Source organism: Dendrobium catenatum, unplaced genomic scaffold (genome assembly GCF_001605985.2).
Source record: "Dendrobium catenatum unplaced genomic scaffold, ASM160598v2 fragScaff_scaffold_1083, whole genome shotgun sequence".
Classification (NCBI taxonomy): domain Eukaryota; kingdom Viridiplantae; phylum Streptophyta; class Magnoliopsida; order Asparagales; family Orchidaceae; genus Dendrobium; species Dendrobium catenatum.
In genome coordinates, this window is record NW_021319545.1 from 290,929 (window position 1) to 313,457 (window position 22,529).

At 34.7% G+C, this 22,529-nt stretch overlaps 1 protein-coding gene across 2 annotated transcripts in view; it reads right to left on the reverse strand.

The window, feature by feature from the left end:
• LOC110102251 (DNA repair protein recA homolog 2, mitochondrial-like) overlaps positions 1-22,529 on the reverse strand; it is a 42,985-nt gene that overhangs the window by 3,481 nt on the left and 16,975 nt on the right. For both annotated transcript variants that reach the window (XM_020830502.2, XM_020830501.2), the window contains 3 exons: positions 14,642-14,814; positions 11,287-11,433; positions 7,899-8,027 (listed from right to left, as the gene is read on the reverse strand). In XM_020830502.2, coding sequence (XP_020686161.1) covers positions 7,899-8,027; positions 11,287-11,433; positions 14,642-14,814 — 449 coding nt within the window. The remainder of the gene's footprint in view (positions 1-7,898; positions 8,028-11,286; positions 11,434-14,641; positions 14,815-22,529) is intronic.

Sequence of the window (22,529 nt, forward strand, 5' to 3'; positions counted from 1 at the left end):
TAGAAAGCACATTCCAAGAGAACTAAACAAGGTCCTGTAACACCCATTTGTATGATCGAACAGTTAAGTGTTGGGTGAATAACTAACAAAAACTTCATAATCTCTAGGACTTCAAAATGGGCCAAAATTAGTAAATAATGGAAGATTGGCAATATAAAAGTTGAAAATTGGATTGTAGCATACTTTATCACTAATTTCATTGCAGTAGAGATTACTTAACTCAAGCAATTAGCATCATAATGGAAATATGCTACTATTGCCGTGTTAAGATGAAATTATTAGCCTAACTTATTGCTATTATCAATGCAGAAAAAAGTATTTGAGTCTACAAAGATTATTTATGAAAAAATTTATAGTTTAGTGAGCATTGCAGGACGTACACTCTAGTATAACTAATTATTCAGCAGTTGGGAAGAATGACCTATTAATTGTTTGGCCGGACAATACATAGAAGAATCCATAAAGTTGCATCCGTATGTTTGATTAAAAAATCATTTCATAATTCCTTTCATACTAAATATCTCTAATTCAAAAGAATAATCCCCTTGCAATCGACTGTTTGGTCAGGTGAATATTAGATTATCCTTTTGGCCCTTCATCTCTATGGGCTCCGAAAATTCGACCCCGGCCTCCGCCCAATTGTTTGTTTTTTCTTTTTCGGGGGGAGTTTTAATGGATTAAGTTCCATGGTAAATTTTGGAAGGCAGTGGATTTGTAGATAAGACACTACCTAGAGATTTCGCCCTCATTTTTTGAGGACTTTATGATCTGAGTTCTAGTTTCCTATAGGTGCAAGCTCCTATAGTTAATTACCCCTCTCGATCACGAGAGAGAATTTCGATTAAGGCTAGTCGTCAATCAGATACATAGATAATACATGTTATATGGCATATAGTAGCAGCATGGGCATGATGTTTGGAAAGGTTGAAGATTTGATATTTAAAATTGAAAATTTCATCATCTTGCACTTAAAGCGGATGGTGGGGGAATTGATGATGGACCCGATCAGGATCCCATGGTTCCGTCGTCCCGGGCCATCGTGGTCCCTGGTCTACTTAGTCAAAGGAGGTAGTTGACCCAACCTGACAGAAGGATCCTTGTTGGCAGCCATGGGTTGCTTCGTCCAAGGGTACCTTGTAGACCTAGGATGGATGTTTGCCTAAGGGGATAAATTTGAATCCATCTTAGCTAACAGAGGGCTTTGTGCCCTATCGATCATATCCTGTTGATTCATATCTCAAGGATTTGATGCCACTAAGGAGCGTATTGGCTCTGGCCATAACCGGTATTTCTTAGTGCCATTTGGCGGCAAAACCACTCGATTCAGAGGGCCTCGGGTCATAACCGTTTATCATGCGGTGCCATTTGGCGGCGAAACCGCCGGTTAGAAGACACGTACCACGCCCTTATTGGCTGAAGATTATTTGAGAATAAATCCTAGTGATATTTTCAACCAGACATTAGCTCTATGTGAGCTTAAGTAAATTTTAATTTGTCCACCACGTCAAACTCTTGCGGAAGGTGAATGGATTTTGCATTAAGTGGTTAATGATTTGATTTTTTATTTTAAATATCTTGAATTTGGAATTTTTGGATTTTGGATGATCTTTAGGATTTCGGATTTTCAGGTACTTGAGTGGCATTTAAAAATATTTGTGAACCCCTCCGGTTGAGATTTTCATTCAATACGGCCATCATCGGGGTGTACGGGATCATTTCCATTTGAAAATATTTGTATTTTGTGGATGAACCTTGTCAACTCTGTCGAGCTGTCGACGGAGGATCGAGTTTTGTAGACATTATACCTTTATTAGTGAATTCTCATTATTATAGGCCTTGAAGGCCTAATATGAATGTATTAAAATAAATATACCGGTCGTCACAACCGTATATTTATTATAGGGTTCGAACCCTGTCGACTCCTATTAATCCACATAGAAGGATCGGGTTCGAACTTGAATTCACTTATTGACCCGTGCAGCATCCTTAAACATCACGTGTGTACTTATAACACGCTCGCCAAGGCCCATGCAGGCGTTTGATTGCATACCCCCTTTTGTGTACCTATGTGTATACAAATTACAGTTCACGTGTGGGGGTATTTTGAAATATTTGTAAACGTCTTCTGTCTGCTTGCAAGAATATTGCGGATCCGATGGCATGGCGTAGTAGCTTATGAATAGAGTTGTCTGCTGCTTTATACAGGTAGACTATCGTGCACTACTTATTACTTTCTGCATATGGATTCTGGTGCACTAACTAATCTCCTGCTTTGTACTTGTAGATGCTTGTAAATGGCCCGTTGTATGCATCAAGAGTTTCTCACAGTGACTCGTTGTCATTTGTACTTGATGTAGCCATCTTATATTTTGTTGGGGATGATGTATTGAATGTACAACAAATCTCCTACGACAGTTCGTAGGAGCTTACATCTGCTGCACATTTTTCATCTCCACTTGTAGCGAATCAATGTGGTTGCTAACCATTTGAATGGTAGCTGATCGTAGGAGTGTTGTAACATTCACTATCTTCTGTTACAATAACTTGTAGGTGTGTAGGCATCTTGTACACATAGCAAGTATACAATCTATGGTATATTTGCATGATATGCATGTATGATGTATATATACATTGTCTATTTGCTTGAATGATGCATTAACATGATGATTAAGTAGTTGCATGCAGTACATGATATATTTGCACGCCAATGTAGTGCATTGCTGTTGTGCAGTACATTTTTACACGTTGGGTAATGTGCTTGCATGATGTGGCCTGCATATTGCAAACACATGCATAATATGAATGTGTCATTATACACAATGCATGAGGGGTTATTTTTGTAATATTCAAATATAACCAACTGTGCAGGTGGTGATCATTTGGAAAATGCACAATTTTTATTTGTGAGCTTCTAAACGTCTATGTGCGCTTGTACGAATGTTAAGGATTCGATGGCTTGACGCTGCGTTTTAGTAACTTGCATTTTTTACTACTAATACTCTGCTTTTGCTTACAAATGAATCGTAGTGTTGTGATATTATCGCTTACTGCTTCATACAAGTAAGATGCCACGCAATGCAAATTTTGTAGGCAAGTGATGATCATTCAAAACTCAAAAGTTACTAACTGTCACACGTGTGTGGATTGTATTCCGCATAAATTTTCCAACATTGCTAGCAGGCGAGTCAGAGATGCCTTGACATGTCTAACATGTATCGATGATGTGTTGAATGCATGTCCTGTCTGATATGTATCAGACACTTCATATCTTTTTCAGAAGTATTGGTGCATCATAGGTCACTAATCTTTGGTCCTGCATAAGTATAGCTCCTAGGCCATACCCTGAAGTATCTGTCTCCACCATAAAATTCTAGGTGAAGTCGGGCGGGCTAACACTGGCATGCTTGTCATCACCTTCTTCAACTCTTCAAAGGCCTTGATAGCTACTTCGCCCCAATTGAAATTATCCTTCTTTAGTTGTTCGATCAAAGGCCATGCTGTTGAATTGTATCCCATCATAAACTTTATGCAGTAGCCTGTAAGCCCCAAGAACCCTCTCAACACCCTTAACCTCTTGGGTATTCGCCATCTCAGCATTCCTGGGTTTTGCTCTAGTCATTTGCTACTCCTTCCTATAATACAACGTGCCCCAAATACTCCACTCTAGGCAGGGCAAATAAGCATGTCTTCAAATTGGCAAACAAGTGGTGGTCCCGAATAGTGAATAACACAAATCTCAAGTGTTCTAAGTGTTCCTCCTCAGTCCTGCTATAAATAAAAATATCATCCAATAAGACTAACACAAATCTCCGTATATATGGCTGAAATATCTTGTTCATCGGGGACTAGAAAGTAGTTGGAGCATTAGTGAGGCCAAAAGGCACATTAAAAACTCATAGTGTCCCTCCTAAGTCCTAAATGCTCTCTTGAGGACATCCTCTGGCCTAATCTAGATCTAATGGTACCCTGATTTCAAATTAATCTTCGAGAAAGCACAGCTCCATAAAGCTCATATAGTAACTCATCAATCACTAGAACAGGAAACTTATCTGTCACAGTCTCCTTGTTCAATACTCGATAGTCCACACAAAACCTTCAACTGTGATCTTTCTTTTTTACTAATAACACTGTATTGAAAATTGGATAGATAATGGGTTGAATGATCCATGCCTCTAGCATCTCTCTGATTAATCTCTCGATCTCATCCTTCTGGACTTCGGGATAATAATATGAACGAACACTAATATGTAAGACTCTTTCCTTCAAGATAATAGCATACTCGTGTTCCCGCTGAGGATGCAACCCCTGAACTGGCTAGAACACCTCTCAATATTGTTGTAAGAGTGGTTGAACCATGATTGGTGCTTCTATCTTCTGCCCCATGCTCTTCTCCTTCCAAACTCTGCAGCTCCACCAAAAATCTCACTCCTTCACCCTGGATTGCCATTAACATGGTTTTGAGTGAAACCATAGTTTCAAACAGGCTATGATCCCCTCTAATAACCACTTTCCTCCCCTCAACCCTGAACTCCATCATAAGAGCCTTCAAATCAATCTTCGTTTTCCCCAACTTCTGCAGCCACTTCATCCCCACTATCACATCAGTGCTCCTCAAATCTAATATCAGAAAGTCTTCAACTACCTAAACCTCTGGAAGGATTAGGATCATCCCTTTGCAAATTCCTCTACTCTCTAATTTTCTTGTTCCCAATATAACCCCAAAGCCCCACATGTCCACTAATTTTAGTCTCAAATGATCCAGTATGATGTTGCAAATAATGTTGCGGGTAACTCCACTATCCACCAGTACTACCACTTCTCGATGCCCGATCTTCCCCTTAACCTTCATGGTAAGGTTCAATGTGAACCCGACACTAAGTTAAGGGATACCTCTACAACATCTAAGTACAGGTGATCATCTTCCTCCTCTACTTCCTCTCCTGCAACATCTTCCTCCACATTGTAGACTATCAGGACCTGTAACGAACGGTCCTTACAACGGTAGCCTAGAGCGAACTTCTTATCAAACCTAAAGCATAAACCTATGACCCTCTTCTCTTGAATTTCTGACTCAGTCAACCACTTGAAGTTTTCCCCATGGACATACACCCTAACCTTTATCCCTTAGAGCTTCCTTCTGAATAGGTATCATCTACACCTTTGGTGCCAGAAATATAGTGGTCATGCAGTATGAGACTCCCGAATTGCTGCTATGGCTACTCTCCAAAAATTTCTTATCCTCCACCAGTTGGGCTAACTTCATAACCTCTCCTAAGCCATATTATCTCAGTACTCAAAATGTTGCTCGAATATCAGGCTTGAGCCTCTTCATAAAGTTCCCCTCTATCAAAGTCTCTAACAACCTTCCCAATCAACTCGAGAAGTACTCAAACTTCTCTCAATACTCTATCACAATACCCTCCTGCACCAAAGTTGTTCACAAAAGTCTCCTTCCCGATAAGTGGAAAACATTTTAGTAAACAAGCTATAAACTCCCTCCATAAACATATCAAATCTCGCAAGTCTCACTGCTGGTACCAGGACAGAGCCTTCCCTTCCAGACATAGAGTGGCTACGGTGAGTTTCATCTTTTGTCAACCCATTTATAGCAAAATATCACTCCACCCTATAAATTCACAGGGGAGCAATTTCTCCCTCAAAAACTGGCATCTTCAACTTTATCACCCTAGGATCACCACCGCCCCAATAGCCTCTTCTCCTCCAATGTAGCGGGTGTTGTGATTCCTCCATGTTTCACTCACCCCCAAATCAGCTCTCCGATCTTCATCATCCCAATTTCTTCCCTAGCCATACCATTCAACAGTTCCCCTCCTTGGAAGTGGCTGATAAGGTGGCACCTCCTCATCTTCCCCAAAAATTTCCACCTCCCTCATCGTCCCTATATCAAGGTTTCCCCCACTTCCTTGTCCGACCAACGATGCCCTTGCCGCCGATGATGTTGTTTATATTGAAACTCTAACATCCTTTTCATCAAATCTTCTGGATTCAAAAATCTACCCTCAATTGATGAAATTCGATCTCTGAATTCATATTTTAGATTTTCAACTTCATCATCAAGCCTCTCCTCCTACGCATCAACTTTCTTACCCGCCATAGGTCCCAAAAAATGTGCTCTGATACCAATTTGGAAGGAATCTGATCACTGCATAGCAAAAACAACAACAACGAAGAGAGAATGCAACAAAAATTAGCGAGAAAGAATGAGATATTGCACAACAAACCAAGATACAAGTTGATCCGCTATTTTAGAGGTAGATCGACTCTCCACAAACCCTAGGCGTTGCAAGGAAAAAACTTCAAAGAAAACTAAAGTCAAACACAATTCACATAATGAAAATAAAACAACCTAATTAACCCTAAATAAACCTTCCTAATTATCTCTTAAATCTAAATATAAATAAGCCATCTTTCCCTAAATGAACCTTCTTACTTCCCTCCAAAATCTAAGTTCAAATCAGCCATCTTTCCCAAAGGAAATCTTTCTAATTCCTTCTAAATCCGAATTCAAACCAGCACTTTTTTCCTAAATAAACTTTCATAATTCCCTCCTAATTTTGATTTTCTATGATAAATAATTAATGGCATAATTAATCCCATTTGATCCCCCCTCCCCTCCCCTCCCAATTTTAATTTTCAAATCAGCGCCCTTTCCCCCATGACTATGAATAGATAGTAGATTCACAGGAAATTGTGGAACATATAAAACAACTGAGAGAGATATAATTTAAATTATATATATTGCAGTTGCAAGAAACAATAGAAAGGAGGGCCGCTAAAAATAATAATTAGTAAGAAAGTCAAACGGAGAAATGAAAATAATCAACAATTACCTTTCATATGAGAGACAATCAAATCTTAAAGCCAAACGTAATAATAGAGACACTGATAGCGGCCCAATGAAATAAAACACACAAAACGCTAAGAAAGATGTTTGAGATTTATAACGTGGGTGCTCATAGTCCTAATAAGATAGTAATAACTAATAAACCTAGAGAAGGAAGTGCCAAAGGAGGAGGTAGGGTTGGACTGATTGTGGATGAATGCTAAGAAGCGCAAGGGTAACACAATTTTTCCTTACAATGTTAAGGCTGATGAGATTGGTGCAACTACAATGATGATAGGGTAAAAAAGCATTATGGCTATGTTTGCGACCACCACTAATTCATCCACCATATCCATGGCTCCCCTGAGCCGCCCATAGAACCAACGACCAAGTTTGATTTGTCGGGATTAAGAGATTAGAACGTGGAGAGCTCTATGGATGCGAAGAACAAAAAAAAAAGAAGAGCAATCTCAACATTAGGGATTGTATTCATCATTTGAGATCGTGCACTCTATAGAGGATAAATGTCAAAGATAAACTTGGCAACATAAATGAAATTGGTGCCAAGAAATTGTTTGTTCTACTTTTTGTTAAATAGTCTAATCAATAGAGAATGGCCTGTACAAAATTAACTCGTCTCATTTTCCTAACAGTGAACTATAATGTTCCTACATGGACAAAATAGTTATATTAAAGATATTACTTTCTTAAAAGTACGAGCAGAGAAAAAACCACGTATTTTTAACAGTCTTGAAGCTTATAGTTGAAACAATGGAAGGCTCAAAAGTACTGAGCAATCAAATAATAATAGCATATTCAAATGCTTGTAATATTAAAATTTGGCAGTGTGAGCACTATTCGGAGTAGATACATCAAGATGATAGTATTTGTCCTGAAAAATGACAAGAAATTGAACCATAACCAAAAGAGAGAATTATTAAAATTAAATAAACATTCATTACTCATAATATAAGAAGGTACCTACCTAAAAAAATTCCAATACTAGCAAATAACAAACATTATTCATTTACTTATTTGTCCTTTATGAAGGTACCTTATCCTGGCAATGTAGTAGTTCCTTTCTTGTAATTCTCATCCGAACAGCTGCATAGAATTTCAAGGCATTTCCACCGCAGGTTACCTCATTTGCCTCGTCAAAGCCTTTGCTAGACTTCATTCTAACCTAGGAAAAAAGATAAAACTAATTCAATTCAACAAATTAATAAATCTAGAAGATTAATCATAATAGAAAAGCCAATTAAATCCGTGGAAATTAAATGAAAGTCAATTTGAAAGACTGGAAGATAAAAAGTACACTAGATTATATTGTCTCAAAAGATAGAGCCCAATGTTTTCAATAACAACAAATGATATTATACTACGTGATCAGCATTGACGATACGGATGTACTACCCAAAATATTTGTATTGTCCAAATCAGACATTTTATGTTCTGTGGGACCAAGTATTGGGAAACAAAGAATCAGTGAAACAAAATTAGAAAGACAGGAGAATGCTCTTATAGATATTTGGTAAGACAAAAGGATAGAATGCGAATAACCATACTGGGGAAAATGTAAATGTAGAACCTATTAAAGAATAATTTCATTCTTTCCAAGGTACGATTATTAAAACAGTAAGGTAGAATGATAAAACTAATATTAAGAAAAATGTAGGCAACTGGGAAGATCTATGATAGTGAAATGCAAGTTAAGGAAATATAAAATTTGTGTAAACTAGAATTAATGCCACATGCAACAAGCAATAGGAATGACAAGCGAAGGATTCATAAGGACAGACCAAAACAGCAAGATAGGGGTAGGGTGATGAATATGAGAATGGTGATGGTGTCTAAAAAATAAACTATCTAAAAACTCTAGAAATCATCTTCCAGCAGATTTTCTAATAAGCTAGTGGTCCCCCAAAAGTGGAACTAAAACACTCCAAAAAGTGGAACTACAATAACTTTGGTGGTTACTGAAAGAACAATTACGTAACATTAGTGATGAAAATAAAATTCAAACTACAGCCGTGAAAAGTATAAAAAGTATGAACTATATTGTCAGATTATATGTTTTCACAAGCTAAATTAATTAAATATGATAAAGAGGTTCACATAATAAAGTGAAAAGGACTTCGAAGAAAACATCTTCCAACTCACACAAAATCCAAAGTACTTTATACGAGGCCACAGTACGTGGAAGGCATGAAATGGAAACTTTTCGTCTCGCAATGCCACATTGACAATACCAAAAGAATAAGTGCTTTGATTAAGATCAAACAACAATAGGCACTTAAAAGAAACTCTCAACTATTGTTATTTGACAGCTAGAGCACCCGTAGATTTCTAAGAAAATTTGTTTAATCCACCATCACCTTCTCCAATGCGACAACTGGCAGTCAATCTGACTAAAATATTTCAAGTACTGAGAAGAAAGGAGTTAAAGGTGTTTTCCAATTCAGCTAGCTGTGGGCACAGTATGTATCATGCAATATTGTCAAGTCACCCAGAAGCATAGTAGTGCGTTTTATGTCCCAGACACTGATAACAAGCTAAGTACATACATGTACATCATAAAGGAACTACAGCTTAAGTACAATAGAAGTTCGAACAAAAATGAAACTAAAATCTTATTAAGAGAAGAGAGAAATCAAAAGCTTTCCTGAATAAAGAAAATATAATCACTTGAATAATTGCCTACAAAGTGACATAGAGAAAAATTATGTGCGAGTAGCTAAAAACTCAATTCAGGCTATTCAGCATACGCAAGACTCAATTCAGTAGGCACAAGAATAAATTTCAACTACATTAATATGTATACTACACGATACAATAAATATTCATCTGAGGTAGCCTATTGTTTAATTAATATTTATCTGTTTCGACACACTAAATTTCCTGTACCTCATTAATACCTAAACCAAGAAAAAAGTTTTGCAGTCAAATTATGTGACACATCTTTAATGAAAATATGGAATACTTTCCACTATGATGCACCAACACGGCAACACTCCTCCATAATACCGTATGCAGTGTTGGACGTGTTTAGGATATGGACAAGCGCCCAACAAGGCTGGGATACGTGTTGAACATGGCACAAATGTGTAAAAAATAAATAAAATTTTAAAAAAATTGGACATGTCTGTCTAACTATTTCTTAATAACTTTTTTTAAATATACTTCTCTAAATATTTTAAGTTAAACTTTTTAAAATATATATTTTATTATATAATAAAAACTCAAACTAGCCACATCAACTCTACTCCTATCCCGAGCCGCTCAATCCCCGCTCCATCTCGATCTGTAAACGAAGGCGCAACCGCAGCTAGGGCTAGCTTGATTGGGGTGAACGATCGGTAGTTGGCGACGAGGAAGACGCAAGCCAGCAAAAATCTCCCACTCCATTCATGATCTAGACGTCAAATAGCTTCAGCAATAGAGGATGGCGACGATAAATCGGCTCCCCAACATTCTTAGGTTGGCTCGCGAGTCCTTCACTTCACGAGAAACTTCAGCAGCAAGGCTATCACTAATAAGGTAATATGCATTTTATGTTTTTCTAGGGTGAAATACTACTAGATTTTCTTAGGGTACATAAAGACATGCAAGTTAGACTTCCTTTTTTATTTTTCTTAATGAAATATTTATCTCAATGTGTTTTGTTCTATGAAATTATGTCGGATTATGAGCAATGTTTATTATTGAAGTTATCACTTATCACAATACAATTTCATAAGTTCTTTTCATTTGAGTTTTAAATAATCCAAGATGATTTTTAAGCTTTAAGATTTAGGTTTAAACTCAACAAATGTATATGAACTAGCTTCTTTCATTTCTTACTAGTTTAATATAATATAAGAATGTATTGTGAGGTCTAAATCTATCTATACAAAAGATTTCAAGTTTGCATTAGAAAACTAGATTAGAACATTGAATTGAATGTTTTCTTAATTTCTAATCACTATTAAAAAATTATAATGCCATGTATGCGCCGTACATGTGTCCTGTATTTTAAGTAATTGATGTGTCCCTTGTCCATGCAGTGAAGTGTCTATGTCGTCGCGTCCGTGTCCTTACAACATAGACTTTCCATAATTGTATCACATGAATTCTAAGAACATCGACCTTTTACATATATTTGAAATTAATGAATTAGCAGGCACTATGTCATTTTTAAAGTACTTGATGGTTATAGACGGACAATTCCACAAATTAATGACTAAACTTTCAATATTAACATTTTTTTTCTTCAAAGTACCAAAAATTGTATGCAATAAGCACAATTTTTCATCAACACAAACACCGTCTAATATAGAGTTTTCCATGGATCAGCATCTAAAGTCGTTAAAACAACAATTTTCTAATATAAACACAAAAGCCACAAATATGATTCTGTGAATTTTGCAAGCTCCACTCCAGTATGTTTAAGAAAATGCAGTTACCTGATTAACAAAAATTACAAGAGCTTGGGACAGACATAAAGAGTGTTGAATCTTGCGAAGTGCTTGGGTCATCAATTGTGATTGCATGTCAACAGATTTAGAATCTATCATACCAAGAAGTTCACATTCAGGAACAAGAGCAGCTACCTGGCATATATTTAAGACAAACGCAAGTTACAAATAGATATATTAAGACTATGTTAGGATGCTAAGAATTTGAGCGAGGAAAACAAACAAAAAACGAATGAAAAAATTTTGGGATTTCAATTCGTTTAGTTTTCGTTCAATCCACACAAGTCTAAATAAATGGGAAAAAAAAACACAAATAAAATCATATTGCAGAGATATGCATCATACAAAGGATTGTCCCACACTTATTTGCATTCATTTTAAACATAAGAAGGTCATAGTAATGCATGATGCTCCCGCAAATGTGAGGCACGGCGAGAGATTGATGCACATGAAATTGCACTTCAATGTTAGGAACTCTTTTTGATATTTGAACCAAAACCTATAGCTCATAAAAAAGGCGACCTATCCATTTTCTAGGTTCACCCTCCATTCACAATCAACAAGAAAAGAAGCAAAACAATAACTGAAAAAATCTTGAAATATAGCTCATAAAAGTCAATAAATATGGCCAGAAGAACATTCCTACATATGATTTTAATTTCTAATGCAATTTCATTGGAAGACTGCATCATCCTGCTCCATAAAACAATTATAGGAAGTGACAACAATAAATATGAAAAGCTTGTAACAGAGAGCTTCCCTAATTCAATACCACAAAAACATTAACAAACATCATTTAAGAAGTTGTCTAGTAGGTGTGACTTGATGTATATTTTTACAAATGATATAATTCTAATTAATACAACATCAATTGAAATAAATGAAAAATTAGAATAATTGGCGAAATATTTAGAAGATAGAAGATTGAAAATTAATACAACAAAGAATGAGTATATGATTTGCTATTTTAGTGGGTGCACTATTAATAATTATTATTTAATATTATTACAAAAAAAGATGATAGCTAATATTATAGGTCTAAATATCTTAAATCTATTATATAAAAGAATAAAGATAAAGATCATGGTATCTTCTAGAGATAAGACTAGATGGCTAAAATGAAAAAAATACCTCATGAAGTTAGGAAGCAAGATGACATCATGGAGACATAAATTAGTCGACGATATTGTATATATGAATACTAGGCAGTAAAATAATCATTGAAATCTCAGTTAAATGGATCAAAAATGGGAATCTTAAAATAGATATGTGGCAAATCTAGAAATAATAAACTAAGGAATAATTATATTAGAGGAAGGAGTGAAATCTACTAACAATACACAAAATTAGCTTGGAAACATATAACAAAGGATAGAAAAAGTATAATGGAGATTTGCATGCCTACACTTGGAAGAAATGTCAAGCAAATATGTGACTTGAGCAAGTTTTATTTAAGTTTCCTTTATTTGATAGCTTTATTTTATTTTGTAATTTTCAATTACAACTAAATTTGAGCATACATGAGATAATATGCTTATTATGAGAATGGGTTGTGTTCTCTATAGTTAAGATGGTTCACGGTATGGGTGGCTATTAGCTTAGTTTTGCTTTTATAATACTTGGGCGGTTTGACTCTTGGTTATGCAGCAGGACAAGCAACAAGAAGATTTTCCATATCAATATTAATTTTTTGGGGATATTCCGTATCAATATTGATTCTCTGTTATTGTATTTCCATATCAATATTGATTCTCCATAATTTTATTTTGGGCTTCAACGGGTTTGTGGGATGATGACTTCAAGAGACTTATGTGAATTAGAAGGGTGTAAGATTCATATGGTTGTTCTATGCATTGCTGAAAACAGCCTCGTTGAAAAAGAAATCCTAGATCCTTGAGCGTCCTACAATGCGCCCATTAGGTAAATAGAATTAATGTCATATGATTAGGAAGCATAAGGAGAAGATCTAAGTTTAGAAATAAAAAGTGGTGGATGACTAGGAACTAAAAACTTCTAAATGTCAATATGAAGCACATAAAAACATTTTCTGGTGGAATAAATTTCATATCCAATTCTCAATCTAATGTTTGTGTATTGAATGTGCGATTCCTTGATTGTGGTACAAATAAAATTACCTAATTTAAGTGAAAGTCATTTCCTTGTACTCATAAGAAGTTCAAATTTCTTCACAATGGTGATCTCTTCCCTTTGTCTAGTTTCTTCTAAATTTTTTGTTCTTGCCTTGCTAGACTTCTTGATTTTGATCAAATTCGATAAAACCAAATTTTTATCCAACCCAACAAAGTGGGATAAAGTTTAGACATTTGATTGTTGTAGTAGTAGTTGTTGTTGTTCGATAAAACTCAAATTTTAATTATAGCAAGAAAAATTCATTTGCTTCCTTATTTTTCAAGGTTTGAATTTGTGATTTAAATTATAATACTTTATAATTGCAGCTAAATAAACTTTTTTTTTTTTTTGCTATTTAGTAATCTTTGATCTGTCAGCCCTAATTTTATTTTTGTGATATAAATCCATGGCAACATCCTATTTGCATAAAAACCCTAGATCCTTCAACACATTCTAAATCAACTTACCTATTAGACAAGTACATAAAATTAATGTCATAGGATTAAGAAGCATTAGGAGTAGATCTCAGCTTCCATGGACATTTAGAATTTTCATGACGCTGATTAAACTAGGACCCTTGCAATAATTGTAAACCTAAAAACTAAATAAAAAATACGTGAGACACAACCCACTCTCAATAGGATGAACACCAAAAATACGTTTTGTAATATAAAAATGAATCAGGAAATAAAAAAAAAACAACCGCAATACACTTAACTGATAATTCCAATCAATAAAGACTTTTAGAATTGCCTCATAAAATGCCATTTTCTGTCTCTTATAATCTCCATCTCAAGTACATTCTTTCCAACTCTATTATTCATCCCAAATGCCTTGCTAAAATCAGCTTTTGGATTCTGTATTTGTTACATTTTTTTAGTAGCAATCAACATCTCATCTGCAATCAAAAACAAATAAAAAAAATCCATTTTTTTGTTGCTTGTTGTACACCTAACAACCAATTGAATATATATCAAACTGATTGTTACATATGAATTTATAAATATTATAAATAATTATTATAAAAATTTCCCCATGTAGTAGGATAAAGACTTAATGTTATTGTTGTTGATTGAAAACAAGGATTAAAAAGACGAGCCCAACTAGTTGAAGCAACTCAGCAAGGATTACGATGATGATGATGTTCTGAATTACAATAAAGAAATTGTATGCTTGACTAAATTATGGGGCATGTGATACGATATTTACTTACACTATCCACCACAATAACATCCACAGATCTGCTATTAACAAGAGTGTTTACTATGCTCAATGTGTTTTCAGCTGAGTTAGGACGAGCAACAAGAAGATTTTCCGTATCAACACCCATTGCTTCCACCAGTGATGGATCTATCAAATTCTCAACAGCAAGATATGCACAGTATCCTGTAAGAGAAGACAAGGTCATGATTAATAGTAGCAAAACCCTCACAGTAGATGCTAAATACATGTACCAAAGGTCCAAAGCCCGACATACATTCAAAAGAATCAAAATGTCATAAAACAAGTAATACAATATTTAGAGATGATAAACACAAGAATCACACATCTCCCCAAAGTCTCGGAAAAATTAAGATGAAATAAAATTGTTGCAAGTGTTCAAAGGATTCCGCGATGTTTTAAAAACCGGACCGGACCGGCTGATTCAACCAGTTGAACCGTGAACCAGTCCGCTGGCCGGTCCAGAATATTATCAAAACCGCTTTAAATATGAACCTGCTTTAACTGCCTTGAACCAGCGATTCAACCGGTTTAACTGGTGAACCAGTGCCGGTTTTCAAAAACCGGTTTGGCTAATATTTAATTAAATAAATTTATTTAATAAATTTATTATTAAATATTTTACTTATAAAAATAATGTTAATTTATATATTTTAATTAAATGAGTATCAACAATGATTTATCAACTATGCTCTATCGCATGGCCCATCAAACCATGTGACCCCTTTAACTATGTGACTCAAAAAGCATATAGAAACAAAAACAATGCTAACATATAGTGCCTACGTGACGTGGGACAAAAAAATCAATGTGAAGTTCTCAACTCTAAAATTCACAATACATACACTACATATTTTTATATTTTTTAATTAAAATTTAATAATGCAAATTAATATACAAATTTTTATCTATTATTTTGTGCATTTTATTTAATTATATAATATGAAAATTGATTTTTTATCTATTTTTTACTAATAAATATATAACATGAATTTATAGATAGATTTTATAATGTAATTTTGTATACTTTTCATAGGTATAAATTATATCTTAAACATATAAGATAAACTAAAATTATATATAAATTTAAAAATAACATGTAAACTAATTTTATATTAAATATGAATTAAATTTAAAGATCGAATATATTTAAATTTAAATTTATAAAATATATTATTTTATATGAATTTATTAATATATATAATATATCTATTATTTTTTTCATTTATTAATTATATAATATAAAAATAACTTTTAACTATTTTTTTACTAATAAATAATAATAACTTGAATTTATAGATAATAATTTTATAATATAAATTGTAACTATTCATACTATTAATTATATTTAACTATAAGATAAATTAGAATTTTATATATATATATATATATATTATATTTATATATATATTAATATATATATAATAATGAATTAAAAGTAAAGATTGAATATGCTTAAATTTAAAATTATAAAATATTTATTACATTATCCGGTTCAACCCAAATTCAACCGCGGTCAAACCATTGAACATTGAACCTCTCCTTATTTTGGTTCTATGTCTGTCTATTTTCACAACCTTGGGTACCGCAAAAAATCACCATAAGCACCAAAATTGAGGGTATAAATCTCATAATGCAAATAAACAAATACTTCTGGCATATACTTTTCAACAACCAATTTCAGCATATATATATATATACATACATACATGCTAAGCTTTTATTAAGATACCAAAAAAAAGTAATATCCCAATGAATGGAGTAAATGTCTTCAATTTAATCACACGGCCACAAACTTCAACTCTTAAATGGATACTATAAGTCTAGATTCAAATAATTTTATTTTGTAACTTTGGGTGGCCTTGCATTCGTGAATGTGCTTGATAGCAATCTAGCAAGTCAACAATTTCAAAGGATAGTTACAACCACAGAAAACAAAGACTTCATTGGTGCATAAATTTAAAGTCAACTATAACAATATGTAACATTCAAAGGAATATTAGGTCTAAGTCAACTGATAGAAAATTGACAATTTACACCGACTAAAACAGCATCATACTTAAAGAAATAAGGACAACTTTGACTTACAGTAAAGTGTTCACAATTAAAACAGAGAACTGCAGGTCAAAGAATATGGTTAAAAGTAGTCATTTCACTCAAGTATAGAGCTTTTTTTTTTTTCAACTCATCATTGAATTAATCTAAAAGGCTTTAGTTTCCTATAACATTTTTCCTTCTTTTCACTGAGAAGCGTTGTTATGAATTTTGAAGAAATTGTTTTTAGGGGAAATTGAATTCAAATTTTATTCCTTTAAATCATTACATATATATATACTCTAGGAGAATAAATAGAAAAAGAAAGATATTTAATCTAAGCAATTATAATAATCATAAGAGAAAAGTCATTTAATCTAATTCATTCTAATAATTATATCCCACAGATCTTGGTGTTAGAAGAGGAAACCTCCAACTACAGCCCATGGTTGGAGCCCACAGATTGCTGACATGTGAAAGCCGTGAGCCCCCTCCTTGCCGTGTGATTCAACACTCCCCCTCAAGTTGGCTTGTACAGGTTGTACAATCCTAACTTACAAACAAACTTATCAAGCAGAGAGTCTGTTATTGCCTTTTATTAGAACAATGGCAAGTTGTTCATGATTTGGGGTATAAACTGCTTCAATTTCTAAATTCTCTAATTTATCAAATATAAAGTGTCTATCAATGGTAACATGTTTTGTTCTAGCGTAATGTACTGGATCCTTGACCATACTAATTATTGCTTGATTGTCACATTTAAACTTTATCGTAGCTTCAATATTTATTCCCAATTCAATCAATACAAATATTATCCAAATATCTTCACAAATAGTAATTGTTAATGCTCTCAATTCAAATTCCGCACTGCTTCTAGAAATAACAGATTATTTCCTGCTCCTCATATCACTGGGTTCCCCACACAAATGAACAATATCATATGGTCGATCGGCTATCAACCTGGTTTCCATCCCAATCTGCATCAGAATAAATGATCAATTTCTTATCTTCATTTTTTTAAATAATAGCCTTTCTAGGAGTGTTCTTGAGATATCCCAATATTTTAAAATATTGCCTCCATGTGCTCTTTCATAGGATTACTCATATGTTGGCTCACCATGCTCCCAGCAAACCCAATATATGGACGGGTGTGAGAGAGGTAAATAAGCTTTCCTACCATATGTTGATTCTTTTATCTACTGGAACATCCTCCTTTTCTATTCCAAATTTCTTCTTAAGATCCATAGGTGCACTGGCTAGTCTACATTTCAGCAGGCCGGTCTCCTTCAGTAAGTCTAAGGTATACTTGCGTTGGGAAACAAATATACCTTTGCTTGATCGAGCTACCTCCATATCAAGGAAGTATCTAAGTTATCCTAGATCTTTAACTTCAAACTCCTTCGATAGAACCTGTTTGATCTTCAATATTTCCCTATATCATTTCCAGTACTAATGATATCATCCACATATACAATCAGTACTACTATTTTTTTTTCTGACTACTTCACAAACAAGGTATGATCTGCCTGGCATTGTCTAAAACCATGGCTTTTTGCATACTTTGATAATCTTTCAAACCATGCTCTATGAGACTACTTTAATCCATACAAGAATTTCAGAAGTTTACACGCTTTGTCCCTTACATAAGACTTCTGAATCCCCATTGAAATCTCCATGTAAACTTCTTTCATGTTCTCATTCAAGAATGTATTCTTGATATTTAGTTGATGTATGGAACAATCTAAATTTGTTGCTAAGGAAAGAAGAATCCTGATGGTGTTGAGCTTTGTAATAGAAGCAAAAGTTTCCTGATAGTCTATTCCATAATACTAAGTGAATCCTCTTGCAACTAATCTAGCTTTCAGCCTCTCAACACTACCATCCTCCTCATGCTTTACAGTGAACACCCATTTGTAGGTCACAACTTTCTTTTCAAGTGGGAAATTCATAATTACCCATGTTTGATTTTTCTCCAAGGCCATAATTTCTTTTTCAACATCCTGTCTCCATCCTGGGTGATTCAAAGCTTCCTGAATATTGGTCGGAATCTGCACATCATCCAACCTGGAAAGGAAGACTTGATAAGTATCTGATAATCTGCTATATGAGATAAATTTTTCGATTGGATGCTTGGTGCACGATTATTTCTAGTCATTTGATGACTCTATCTCCTTTTAAACTTTCTCATTTTTCTCCTATATAAAACTGATGCAAGCAAAAATTTGGAAAAAGCCCCAAATTTTGCAAGCAAAAACTAATCCTTCTTAGGAAATAGAAATTACATAAAATGCCCCAAAATAGACAAATTACAACTTTTATAAAAGAAAAACGACTCTTACAAACTTTGACACTTACAAACGACACATAAACAACACCTAAAGAAGCTTTGTCAATCGTCGAGAAGAAAGATACAGGTGGGATGGTCACTTGCGGAGAGACGAATAAGATAAGAAGTTCGAGATAAAGGAGGACAAGCTCGCAAGCCTTCCCAAGAAATAGAAGAAGAAGAAGTGGAACAAGCTCTCAAGCTTTTCCCAAAAACCCTCAGGTTTTCATGTCCAAAAATACTATTATATCATCCTCTAAAAACTCTAAAACAACCACAAATATCTCCTATATATAGGTAAAGAAAGGGGAGCCAAACAACCACATAAAAACCCTAAAAACAACACCCAAAGAGCCTTGCATTTATTTCAAAACAGCACCCAAAAAGACACATAAATTCGGGGTAAAAACAGCCACGGGAAAGGAGCGGGCAACACAAAACAATTCCCAAAATCAGCACAAAACCAAAGCAGCCACGGGAATATAGCCAAGGAGGGACCCGAAGAGCTAACACAGAAACCGAACTGGAGAAGTCACGGGAAAGCAGTCAGGGGGAAAACCGAAAAGGCAACCAGCACCCAGCAGGTTTCACGGGAACAGCACAAAGAAGAAACCAAAGAGACACAAGAAGGGGAAGAGAAAAGGGACAATAATTCCACTCCAATGAGCTATCCAGTAAAAAACTTTTCATAATAATGAGCTAAAGTTTTAGCTCAAGCATTTATGAGCTAAAACCAAGAAATTCCCAAAGAACACAGCTCAAAACCAAAGCAGCCAAAGCGAAACCTGAGAGCAACAGCAGCCCAAAAGACCAAAAGAACCCAAGCAAATAGCACATCCAAAGCTAGCCAAGTCCAAGAAACAATGGAGACGTTTTGACCCCCCCTGCCTAAATAAAAAACTGTACAGTTGTTGGATCCATTGAAAGAGATTTGACATGTGCAAGGTGTGTCTCACTGCTCTACATATGCTAATGTTTCTTTCTTTCCTTGAATATATATATTATTGTTCCGTAATTGTTGCTCTTTGCAGGGATTGATTAGAACTTATGGGTGGAGGTAATAGGCCTGAAAGTGGAGGTTGAGACATAGGAGATATACCTTGGGAAATACTCAAGGTTTGGATTTCTTGTGATATTTGTTGATTTTAACTGGACTCTGTTTTGTTATATAATAAAGAATTCCACTCTACAGTTTGAAATTCTCCTTCACTCTTCCCCTAAATTTCAGAACTAGTAAAGTACGAATTGTTTTCAAAAAATGTGACATCCATGAATTCAAATACCTTCCTAGAAGTAGGGCAAAAGCACTTGTAACCTCTTTTTGTCATAGAATAGCCAATAAAGATGCATTTTTTTATCTTGGGTTAAGCTTGCTCCTATCTTGAGAATAAATATGAACAAAGGCAGAGCACCTAAAAATTTTAGGTGGAAGATTTGATGATATGAACCGAGCATGAGAATAAGCTTTGAGTTTGTCTAAGTGTTTCAAATTTTAGTACCTAAGTAGGTAACCTATTTATTAGGTATGCAACAGTAAGAATGGCTTCCCCCCATAAATATTTTGGTAATTTTGTAAATAGCATAATAGATTTGACAATTCCAAGAGTTGCCTATTTTTCCTCTCAGCTACCCCATTTTGTTGAGGTGTATACGCACATGAACTCACTTGGATTATCCCTTGGCTTGATAGGTATTCTCTCATGATAGAATGAAAGCACTATCTCTCATTGTCTGACTTTAAGATTTAAATTTTTGTATAAATTTTGAATCATCTGTTGAAATGATTTGAATATTCTTTCATTTTCATTTTTTTTCTTCATTAAATAAACTCATGTGAGTCTAGTATGATCATCAACAAATATTACAAACCACCTTGCGCTACTTATATTTTTAACCTTTGAAGCTCCCCAAATATCATTAGATCAAGGCAAAGGATTTAGCATGTTGGTAAGGAACAATTGGGTAAGATGATCTGGTATGTTTAGCTAATTATCAAGTTTCACAATTTAACAAACTTGAATTTTTATTAATAAATAAATAAGGAAAAAGTTTTTAAAGATGCATGAAATTTGGAAGACCTAACCTATAATGCCACATGATAATCTTTCTATCTTGATTAACTCTAGAATGACTCAACAAACTGACCCACAATAAGATGATTCTCAGCAGCAATTAAAGATTTGGGTGTCTTGACGTAGTATAACCCAAAACACGTCACAGTGCTGTCAATCTTCTTCTACAAATCCAATTTCTGAAAAATACATACATTATTGAAGAATATTGTTAAGCAATTACTATCAAGAGTCAATTTACTAATGAAAATCAAATTCGACTCAAGATCGGGCATATAAAACACCGATTTAAGGGTGATAGCTTCTATGACAAAAGCGGAACGAATTTCCAAAACTTTGGATGTTGAGTCATCAACAACCTTAACTACACGATTTGAATGATAAGGTTGATATTCATGAACTAGTGTAATGTCTCCTGTCATGAGATTTGATGCTCCTAAGTCAAAAATCCAAAGTTTTGACTGTTTTATACTTGAGTGAGTGTGTAGACTGGTTGCAGGTTCTGGAGACTGTTGGTTCGTGATGTTGTTAAGCAACAACTTAAGCATCTCTAAATGCTCCTTGGTGAAAGGAATGGCTTCAGCTTTGATGGATTGATCTTGCGTTGTGTTGATAGAATTCGCCTTGTTTTCTTGCACTTATTTGTTTGCCTTCCAATCAGTTAGTTTTCCATGAATCTTCCAATGTGTCTCCTTTGTACGTCCTGGTTTGGCACAGTGATCACACCATGGTCTTCCTCCGTTCTTTTGATGTTGATTTTCAACATGTAAGGGGTTTCGATTGCTGCGAACAGTAAGAGCATTTCCTTCTTAAACCTTTGGAGATCCTTGTAGGCCTCCCAACATAACCTTTTTTTGCTCTCTTCCCTTCAAACTTCAAAAAAGGCCTCCCAGAGATTTGAAGGAGGTTTGGTTCCAATGATCCGTCCTCTAACGCCATCCAAGTTCTTATTCAAATCCATCAAGAATTTGAATATTCTTTTTGTCTCAACAATCTTTTGGTGAAGTGTGTGATCTTCCAAGCATTTTCATTTATATTGTTCAAGCATATCTAATTCTTGCCAATAACAGGTTAGAATATTAATATATTGAGTTACCGTCAGGTCCACTTGTCGACAGTCGTGAAGGATGGTCTCAATTGCAAATAGCTCGGAAGTGTTGTCGGAACTAGAGTAGGTCTCTTTAACGGCCTCCCATATTTCTTGGGTCGTCTCGTAAAGAAGAAACTTCTCACCAATTTATATTCATGGAGTTTATGAGCCAAGGCACGATCTGATGATTCTCTGTTTTCCATTTTTTGTAGAGAGGATCGGTTTGCGTTGGTATAGGGGCTTCACCAATGAAATAGTCATATTTCCCTCTCCCACAAATAAACATTCTCGCCGATTGAGACCATTGCAAAAAATTTTGACCATTAAATCTATGGTTTGTGATGAGAGGATGAAGAGG